The 10,000-nt window shown below is 42.4% G+C and overlaps 3 protein-coding genes across 6 annotated transcripts in view; 1 reads left to right on the top strand and 2 right to left on the bottom strand.

Annotated features, from left to right (window-relative positions):
* zgc:158432 (uncharacterized protein LOC555281 homolog) overlaps nt 1-10,000 on the top strand; it is a 31,838-nt gene that overhangs the window by 5,768 nt on the left and 16,070 nt on the right. For 2 of the 3 annotated variants that reach the window (XM_046838843.1, XM_046838842.1), the window contains 2 exons: nt 303-359; nt 445-641. In XM_046838843.1, the coding sequence (XP_046694799.1) occupies nt 303-359; nt 445-641 (254 nt within the window). Of the gene's footprint in view, nt 1-302; nt 360-444; nt 642-684; nt 848-10,000 lie in introns of those variants that run through there. The other variant, XM_046838844.1, reaches the window with a different exon arrangement.
* Nucleotides 1-10,000, bottom strand: part of wnt11f2 (wnt 11, family member 2) — a 20,694-nt gene that overhangs the window by 2,476 nt on the left and 8,218 nt on the right. The gene's annotated exons all lie outside the window — the stretch shown is intronic.
* igbp1 (immunoglobulin (CD79A) binding protein 1) overlaps nt 1,780-10,000 on the bottom strand; it is a 9,913-nt gene continuing 1,692 nt past the window's right edge. The window contains exons 2-6 of the mRNA XM_046838834.1: nt 3,242-3,556; nt 2,914-3,109; nt 2,558-2,628; nt 2,231-2,340; nt 1,780-1,985 (exon numbers count right to left, since the gene is read on the bottom strand). Of these exons, the coding sequence (XP_046694790.1) occupies nt 1,837-1,985; nt 2,231-2,340; nt 2,558-2,628; nt 2,914-3,109; nt 3,242-3,556 (841 nt within the window). The 3' untranslated portion in view covers nt 1,780-1,836. The remainder of the gene's footprint in view (nt 1,986-2,230; nt 2,341-2,557; nt 2,629-2,913; nt 3,110-3,241; nt 3,557-10,000) is intronic.

The following is a 10,000-nucleotide window of genomic DNA, read 5'->3' as shown; positions in this document are numbered from 1 at the left end:
TAACTTCTCTGCCACCAGGGGGAGTCATTACACCACAGACATTCATTCTATATTTTAGCTCCAAAACAGACACACAAACACGTGAATATCAGAGTGCTGTTAGCAGTAAAGTGTGTGTTTTTCTTGCAGTCTACCTAAAAACACACACCCTGCTTTCGACAGACAATCACTGGGAGCTCAGTACACACACACACACACGGTATAATACCCAGAATGTATACTACTGTATGTGTGTGTGTGTTTGTTCAGTTCAAAGCACAAGAATGTGATAGTGTGTGTGTGTGTGTGTGTGTGTGTGCCAGTCACCCCCCATCACCACCCACTCCGGTACCTGAGCGACTCGGCCAGCAGCCCTACAGGTGATACACAAAACTGTACTTTATTTTTGTCATTACTTTGAAGTTTAATGATGTATTAAATCTATACACTGAGTGTGTGTTGCAGCTACACAGGGGGCGGAGCTCAGGTGCTCAGTAACCCGTATGCGAGAGCGAGGAACCCGTACGAGGAACACAACACGTCTGCAGAACCCTACAGTCATCACACTTCACAGTTCGCTTATGAGGAGCAGGTCAGGCTCTCGCTCACACACACACACACACACACACACACACACACACACACACACACACACACACACAGTAAGTGTTACTTTAAATGTTATTGTTTTATGTACCTTTTCAGAGAATGGCTCCACCTCCTGGTGCTTCTGAATATCGCAGTGCACTTCCTCGAGCTCAAATTGGCCGACCATACTGACCGCCCACACACACTCCTCCTAATCCTTCTCACACACACTCCTAATCCTCCTCACACACACCTCCTAATCCTCCTCACACACACACCTCCTAATCCTTCTCACACACACTCCTAATCCTCCTCACACACACTCCTCCTAATCCTTCTCACACACACTCCTCCTAATCCTTCTCACACACACTCCTAATCCTCCTCACACACTCCTCCTAATCCTTCTCTCACACACACTCCTAATCCTCCTCACACACAGTCCTCCTAATCCTTCTCACACACACTCCTAATCCTCCTCACACTCCTCCTAATCCTTCTCACACACTCCTCCTAATCCTCACACACTCCTCCTAATCCTCCTCACACACACTCCTCCTAATCCTCCTCTCACACACTCCTTCTCCTCCTCCTCTCACACACACTCCTCCTAATCCTCCTCACACACATTCCTTCTCCTCACACACACTCCTCCTAATCCTCCTCACACACACTCCTCCTCCTCCTCCTCACACACACACTCCTCCTCCTCCTCACACACTCCTCCTCCTCACACACACACTCCTCCTAATCCTCCTCACACACTCCTAATCCTCCTCTCACACACACACTCCTCCTAATCCTCCTCACACACTCCTAATCCTCCTCTCACACACAGGGTTGTAGTACTTTTGTGATTGACGTATTTAATAAATCGGTAGTAGTTTTTCCATTTATCTGATGTAATAGTAGTGATCTCATGCAGTGTGATTAGATTCTGATCTAAAATAAATACAGAACTGCTCAGATCATCATAAAATTTACTCCAAAAATAAACAGCTCTTTTAATCCACATATTTATTTATTTATTTCGTACACTTACAAAACCAGAGGGTCTTCTCACTGCCCACTGTGGTGGCGAGACCTGATTTGCATACTAAGAGTTCAGCAGTGTTTTAATATTAATGAGTGGGCGGGGTTGAGGTGTGTCTCATGAAACATGATGGTCCTACTTTTGGTTTAAATAAGTTTCGTTTCTTTCATACACACAGGTGACAATTGAAAAAGTTTATTTCGAGATCAACTGTGTGTGTGTGTGTGTGCGCGCTTTTAGCCCATGTTTTGGCGGTTGCCGTATCCTCGGCGGTGTGTGTCTTTCCAGTTGTCCCAGTCTCTGGCCTTTTGTAAAGCCTCATCATCATCCTCTTCTTCTTTTCTCTCCTTTTCTTCTTTCTCTCGCTCTTCTGCATCCACATCCACTACACACACACACACACACACACAGGTTTCAAATATATATTTGGTACAGTTCACTAATTAACTAATCAGTGTGTGAAGAGGGTGTGTATCAGAAAGTTTGAGTGAGGGGGTGTGGCTTTACTGGAGGGTCAGTGTATCCTTAATTAAAGGGGGTGTGGCTTTAGTCAGTATGCCTTTAATTAAGTAGGTGAGGTTTAAAAGACCTACTGTACATTATGGAATTTATTAACGTGTGTGTGTATACCTGTGCTCTGAGGGATGCCCTGGTCAGGTAAACATCCTTTCTTTCTGTGCTGTTCATACCATTCATTTACTGTCATGGTGGGAAGACTGGGATACCCTTCACCAAACACTCTGCAACACACACACACACACACACACACAGGTCAGACAGACTTGTGAAAGAAACATCAGCAGGAGTAAATCATCAAATCTACACAGACTGCAGATCAGATTGGACACACACGTTCACCACACCACAAAGATCTCAATAAACACTTGTGTGAGCATTACATTTGTGTCCTTGTGTTCAGCCTGACGTGGCTACACACACACACACACACGTACGTACTTGGCCTGAACAGCGTCTTTAGTGAGGATGAAGGGTTTCATCGGTGCTCGTCTCGGTTTCTGCCTCGGAGCCTGAAACAGAAAAACTATAATGAATTTCAGAGAAGCAGGGTTCCAGCTGCAGGGTTCCAGCTGCAGGGTTCCAGCTGCAGGGTTCCAGCTGCAGGGTTCCAGCTGCAGGGTTCCAGCTGCAGGGTTCCAGCTGCAGGGTTCCAGCTGCAGGGTTCCAGCTGCAGGGTTCCAGCTGCAGGGTTCCAGCTGCAGGGTTCCAGCTCAGTTCCTTAAGACGTTTCTAAGCAATAATGTACACACTGATTTAATAAATAATGAGCAGATAACCAGAGCAGGCTACAGGACCTGAGTGAGAGCAGGCATCCTCCTGAGGATTTGCACTTCCTGGTCGATGGACTCGATTTCCTCGAGGGCGACTGTGATCCACCTGCGCACCTGCAAAAGGTAAAACTCCCTCATCACCTCCTCATCCACCGAACCGCCATCCACCAGCAGCCTGAGATCAGCCAGCTTCTGCTCCACCTGCTTCTGCTGCTTATACCTAACACACACACACACACACACACACACACACACACACACACACACACACACAGTGAGAAATTCCTTTACATTTTTGCATTTTATTTTGGAATGTAAGTTACTCACACACACAATCCTAAGTGTGACTCACCTCTCTATTTTGGCCTGTCTCTGTGTCGCCATGGCGATGAGGTCAGGCTGAGGGGGGTGGGCAGGGTTCAGGTTGTCAGTCTCTGCCCCTGGCGACGCCTCCTCCGTATCCTGGGCATCTGGTGGCAGGTGGAACGAGCTGATGTTGTAATCTTTACAGAGTCTGAGGAAGTGCAGGAAGTGAACACGTGCCGTCTGCACATGCTCCAACCGCTGAGCCACGCCCCCCTGCTTCATTACCAACGCAGCCAGCAGCGCAGGTAACAACACAAACTTCAGATCCGCCGTGGAGATTTCATCCAGCTCCTCGTTATGGCTAACACACACACACCCACACCATCATCTACATGACCACCGTGTGTGTGTGTATGTATATAAGTGTATGTGTGTAATGGTGTGTGTGTGTGTGTGTATATATATATATATATAAATGTGTGTGTGTGTGTATATATATATATATATATATATATATATATATATATATATATATATATATATATATATATATATATATATATATATATATATATATATATATATATATATATATATATATATATATATAAATATATAAATGTGTGTGTGTGTTATGAGGTGTGTGTGTGTCTGTGTTATGATGAGTGTGTGTGTGTGTCTGTGTGTACTTGGGAGGCATCGTTGCACGTTACAGTTACACTCAGTTCCCTCACACACGTATAAAGTGTTTCGTCTCCGCCTCACACTTTCAGTACATTTTATACACACAATGTTTAAACTTGAAAACATAATGGCAGTTATGCAGTTGGAAACTGGAGTTAGCGCAGTGTCACTGTGGCTATTTACGCCGTACTGGAAATTCCATTTGCACATACATGCTAAAGAATACGTAGCACTAGCGTTAGCTTCAAGATTTTTCTTTTTTTTTTACTTTTCCAATGCACTTCAACTTTTTCCTGCACATAAAAGTTTTAAATCTCGAAGCTGTAGCTCATAACAACGGATTATTGAGTGTTTTATGTCAAGATTCAAGAATTTCTCTTAAAAGCAGAAAATCCTGACAATTCTACATGTCGAGGGAGTGAATGAATGAATGAAGGATGGAAGGAATGAAGACTTTCTGCTGAAATAGGCAAAGCTACATCTTTGTTACCGTAGTTTTACTAGATCTTAGTGCTGCATTTTGTAGACTTAAATGCAGAGCTATCCAAGTTAATTAATGTAAATTATGGCGTGCCACAAGGTTCAGTTCTAGGACCCCTGCTCTTCACAATATACATGCTTCCGTTAGGAAATATTATTAGAAGGCATGGAATTAGCTTCCACTGTTATGCTGATGATACCCAGCTATATATTTCATCTAAACCAGGCAATACACTCATTAACTCAGATAACTGAGTGTGTTAAGGAATTAAAAGACTGGTTGACTCATAACTTTCTATTAGTAAATTCTGATAAGACGGAGATTTTGCTCATCGGCACAAAAACCAGTACACAGACGCTCCAGCATCTCAACCTGCATTTAGACGGATGTTGTGTAACCACTAGTTCAACAGTAAAAGACCTGGGTGTTATTTTAGAGCAACGTGTCTTTCAAAAATCACATCAACCAAGTTACAAAAACAGCTTCTTTCACCTTAGAAATATTGCTAAGCTAAGAAACATGTTGTCTATATCTGATGCAGAGAAGCTCGTCCATGCGTTCATGACCTCCAGCCTGGACTATTGTAATGCATTACTAGGTGGATGTCCAGCGTCATTAATAAACAAGCTTCAGTTAGTTCAGAATGCAGCAGTCAAAGTTCTCACAAGGTCGAGAAAATATCACCATATAACCCCAATCTTCTCATCCCTACACTGGCTTCCTGTTACGTTTCAAATCCACTACAAACTACTGCTTCTTACCTACAAAACACTAAATGGTTTATCTCCATGTATCTCCAGTCTTCTAACACGCTACAATCCGTCACGCTCCCTGAGATCTCAAAACTCTGGACTTCTAGTAGTAGAATAGCAAAGTCCACTAAAGGTGGTAGAACATTCTCACATTTAGCTCCTAAACTCTGGAATAGTCTTCCTGACAGTGTTCGGGGCTCAGACACACTCTCCCAGTTTAAGTGCAGATTAAAGACGTATGTTTTTAGCGAGTTCTACACATAACACACATCACATCATAACCTTGTGCTCCAGAACATCTGATCACATCACATTATCAACTTGTGCTGTTAATATCATGAACAGCAGCTACGCTAATTCCTCTCCACTGCTTCTCTTTCTCTCCCCATCCCGAGGCTTCCTGAGGTTGCTCCAGCTCCAGTCACGTCCCACCTCATGAAGATTGTGGACCTTTAAAGAAGTAGATGCTGCAAACATCCAGAACCATCTAGAGACGTACCAGTGCCAGCTGGATTCCACTTCATGTGTGGAGTTTGGACACTGGACCTCTTTGAGTGTTTAAAGGCTCAGGCATGGAGAAGCTGCTGTTGGATCTGTGATGATCTCAGATGTTGAGCTATTTTATGAGTTGCTCAGTAGCTCCTAGTTTTATAACCATAATGACTGTAAAAGACTGTCGAAAGAACATCAGTCATAATCACACACTCCAGTGCTCATGTTAGTTCTCACTCTCCAGTGTTCTGTAGTGTTTAAAGACTATAATCACACTCTTGATGTCACCCAAATGAGGATGAGGTTCTGCTTTTGAGTCTCTCAATGTTTCTTCCTCATAACATCTAAGGGAGTTTTTTCTTCACCACAGACTCCATGGTGATCATCAGAGATAAACACACACCATTCACCTTCACTGTTACATTCTGTAAAGCTGCTTTGAGACGATGTGTGTTGTGAAAAGTGCAATACAAATAAATTTCACTTGAAATAAGTAGAACAGTTCAGAACATCTCTTTAGAGAATGTAATTAAATGTAAAACAGCAGTAGAATCTAAAATAAAACTATTTTTACATTTTCTTTATATATTTATTTTTTTTCCAACTGAATTGTTTACTCAATTTAATCAATATAACAAAGTGCACTGTTTATCAAATATTAATCATCTGTTTCATTAAAAAACTGTTCAAATGTTGATCACAAATAATAATAATAATAATAATAAACTGAGTTAATAATAAAGTGACAAGTAGTTTTGTGTTTCTTCACCCAACTGTAGCAAAACTGTACAGTTACACCGTGTGTGTGTGTGTGTGTGTGTGTGAGCGATAGTCAGTGTGTGTGTGTGTGTGTGTGTGTGTGTGTGTGTGTGTGAAAGAGAGTGTGTTGTGAGTGTGTGTGAGAGTATGTGAGTGTGTGTGTGTGTGTGAGAGAGAGTATGTGAGTGTGTGTGTAAGAGTGTGGTGTGTGAGTGTGTGTGAGAGAGAGAGAGTGTGTGTATGTAAGAGAGTGTGTTGTGCAAGTGTGTGAGAGTGAGTGTGTGTGTATAAGAGAGTGTGTTGTGTGTGAGAGAGTATGTGAGTGTGTGTAAGAGAGTGTGTGTGTATATAAGAGTGTGTTGTGTAAATGTGCGTGTGAGAGAGAGTGAGAGTGTGTGTATGAGAGAGAGTGTGTGTATATAAGAGAGTGTGTTGTGTAAATGTGCGTGTGAGAGAGAGTGAGAGTGTGTGTATGAGAGAGAGAGAGTGTGTGTATATAAGAGAGTGTGTTGTGTAAATGTGCGTGTGAGAGAGAGAGTGAGAGTGTGTTGTGTGAGTATAGAGAGAGTGTGTGTGTGTGTGTAAGAGTGTGTTGTGTGAGTATGAGAGAGAGAGTGTGTGTGTGTGTGTGTATATAAGAGAGTGTTGTGTAAATGTGCGTGTGAGAGAGAGAGTGTGTGTGTGTATATAAGAGAGTGTGTTGTGTGTGAGAGAGAGTGTGTGTGTGTGTAAGAGTGTGTTGTGTGAGTATGAGAGAGAGTGTGTGTGTGTGTATATAAGAGTGTGTTGTGTAAATGTGTGAGAGAGAGAGAGAGAGTGTGTTGTGTGAGTATAGAGAGAGTGTGTGTGTGTATATAAGAGAGTGTGTTGTAAATGTGCGTGTGAGAGAGTGTGTGTGTGTGTGTAAGAGTGTGTGTGTATATATAAGAGAGTGTGTGTATATAAGAGAGTGTGTTGTGTAAATATGCGTGTGAGAGAGAGTGTGTGTGTAAGAGTGTGTTGTGTAGTATGAGAGAGAGAGTGTGTGTGTATATAAGAGAATGTGTTGTGTAAATGTGCGTGTGAGAGAGAGTGTGTGTGTGTGTATGAGAGAGAGAGAGAGTGTGTTTGTATATAAGAGTGTGTTGTGTAAATGTGCGTGTGAGAGAGAGAGTGAGAGTGTGTTGTGTGAGTATGAGAGAGAGTGTGTGTGTGTGTAAGAGTGTGTTGTGTAGTATGAGAGAGAGTGTGTGTGTGTGTGTATATAAGAGAGTGTGTGTGTGTGTAAATGTGCGTGAGAGAGAGAGTGTGTGTGTGTGTATATAAGAGAGTGTGTTGTGTAAATGTGCGTGTGAGAGAGAGTGTGTGTGTGTGTGTAAGAGTGTGTTGTGTGAGTATGAGAGAGTGTGTGTGTGTATATAAGAGAGTGTGTTGTGTAAATGTGTGAGAGAGAGAGAGTGAGAGTGTGTGTGAGTATGAGAGAGAGTGTGTGTGTGTATATAAGAGAGTGTGTTATGTAAATGTGCGTGAGAGAGAGTGTGTGTGTGTAAGAGTGTGTAGTGTAGTATGAGAGAGAGTGTGTGTATATAAGAGAGTGTTGTGTAAATGTGCGTGTGAGAGAGAGTGTGTGTGTAAGAGTGTGTTGTGTAGTATGAGAGAGTGTGTGTATATAAGAGAATGTGTTGTGTAAATATGCGTGAGAGAGAGAGTGTGTGTGTGTGTGTAAGAGTGTGTGTGAGTATGAGAGAGAGTGTGTGTATATAAGAGAATATGTTGTGTAAATGTGAGAGAGAGTGTGTGTATATAAGAGAGTGTGTGTGTATATAAGAGAATGTGTTGTGTAAATGTGAGAGAGAGTGTGTGTATATAAGAAAGTGTGTTGTGTAAATATGCGTGAGAGAGAGAGTGTGTTTGTATATAAGAGAGTGTTGTGTAAATGTGTGTGAGAGAGAGTGTGTGTGTATATATAAGAGAGTGTGTGTATATAAGAAAGTGTGTTGTGTAAATAATGCGTGTGAGAGAGAGAGAGTGAGAGTGTGTGTGTGTATATAAGAAAGTGTGTTGTGTAAATGTGTGAGAGAGAGTGAGAGTGTGTGTGTGTGTGTGTGTGTGTGAGCGATAGTCAGTGTGTGTGTGTGTGTGTGTGTGTGTGTGTGTGTGAAAGAGAGTGTGTTGTGAGTGTGTGTGAGTATGAGAGTGTGTGTGTGTGTGAGAGAGAGTATGTGAGTGTGTGTAAGAGTGTGGTGTGTGAGTGTGTGTGTGAGAGAGAGAGTGTGTGTGTATGTAAGAGAGTGTGTTGTGCAAGTGTGTGAGTGAGTGTGTGTGTATAAGAGTGTGTTGTGTGTGAGAGAGTATGTGAGTGTGTGTAAGAGAGTGTGTGTGTATATAGAGAGTGTGTTGTGTAAATGTGCGTGTGAGAGAGTGAGAGTGTGTATGAGAGAGAGAGAGTGTGTTTGTATATAAGAGAGTGTGTTGTGTAAATGTGAGAGAGAGAGAGTGAGAGTGTGTTGTGTGAGTATGAGAGAGAGAGTGTGTGTGTGTGTGTAAGAGTGTGTTGTGTGAGTATGAGAGAGAGAGTGTGTGTGTGTGTGTATATAAGAGAGTGTGTTGTGTAAATATGCGTGAGAGAGAGAGTGTGTGTGTGTATATAAGAGAGTGTGTTGTGTAAATGTGCGTGTGAGAGAGAGTGTGTGTGTGTGTGTAAGAGTGTGTTGTGTGAGTATGAGAGAGTGTGTGTGTGTGTATATAAGAGAGTGTGTTGTGTAAATGTGCGTGAGAGAGAGAGAGAGTGAGAGTGTGTTGTGTGAGTATGAGAGAGAGTGTGTGTGTGTATATAAGAGAGTGTGTTGTGTAAATGTGCGTGTGAGAGAGTGTGTGTGTGTGTGTGTAAGAGTGTGTAGTGTGAGTATGAGAGAGAGAGTGTGTGTATGAGAGAGTGTGTGTGTAAATGTGCGTGTGAGAGAGAGTGTGTGTGTGTAAGAGTGTGTGTGTGAGTATGAGAGAGAGTGTGTGTGTATAAGAGAGTGTGTTGTGTAAATGTGCGTGAGAGAGAGTGTGTGTGTGTGTGTGTAAGAGTGTGTTGTGTGAGTATGAGAGAGAGTGTGTGTATATAAGAGAATGTGTTGTGTAAATGTGCTGTGAGAGAGAGTGTGTGTGTGTGTGTAAGAGTGTGTGTGTGAGTATGAGAGAGAGTGTGTGTGTGTGTATATAAGAGAGTGTGTTGTGTAAATGTGTGAGAGAGAGAGAGTGTGTGTGAGTATGAGAGAGAGAGTGTGTGTATATAAGAGAATGTGTTGTGTAAATGTGCGTGAGAGAGAGTGTGTGTGTGTGTGTGTGTAAGAGTGTGTTGTGTGAGTATGAGAGAGAGTGTGTGTGTGTATATAAGAGAGTGTGTTGTGTAAATATGCGTGTGAGAGAGAGTGTGTGTGTGTGTGTAAGAGTGTGTAGTGAGTATGAGAGAGTGTGTGTGTGTGTATATAAGAGAGTGTGTTGTAAATGTGCGTGTGAGAGAGAGAGTGTGTGTGTGTGTGTAAGTGTGTTGTGTAGTATAGAGAGAGTGTGTGTGTGTGTGTATATAGAGAGTGTGTTGTGTAAATATGCGTGTGAGAGAGAGTGTGTGTGTGTGTGTGTAAGTGTGTTGTGTAGTATAGAGAGAGAG

This window comes from Silurus meridionalis, chromosome 25 (assembly GCF_014805685.1).
Source record: "Silurus meridionalis isolate SWU-2019-XX chromosome 25, ASM1480568v1, whole genome shotgun sequence".
Taxonomy (NCBI): Eukaryota; Metazoa; Chordata; class Actinopteri; order Siluriformes; family Siluridae; genus Silurus; species Silurus meridionalis.
The sequence above is the reverse complement of the archived record's forward strand: the minus strand, read 5'-3'. Positions and strand labels throughout refer to the sequence as shown.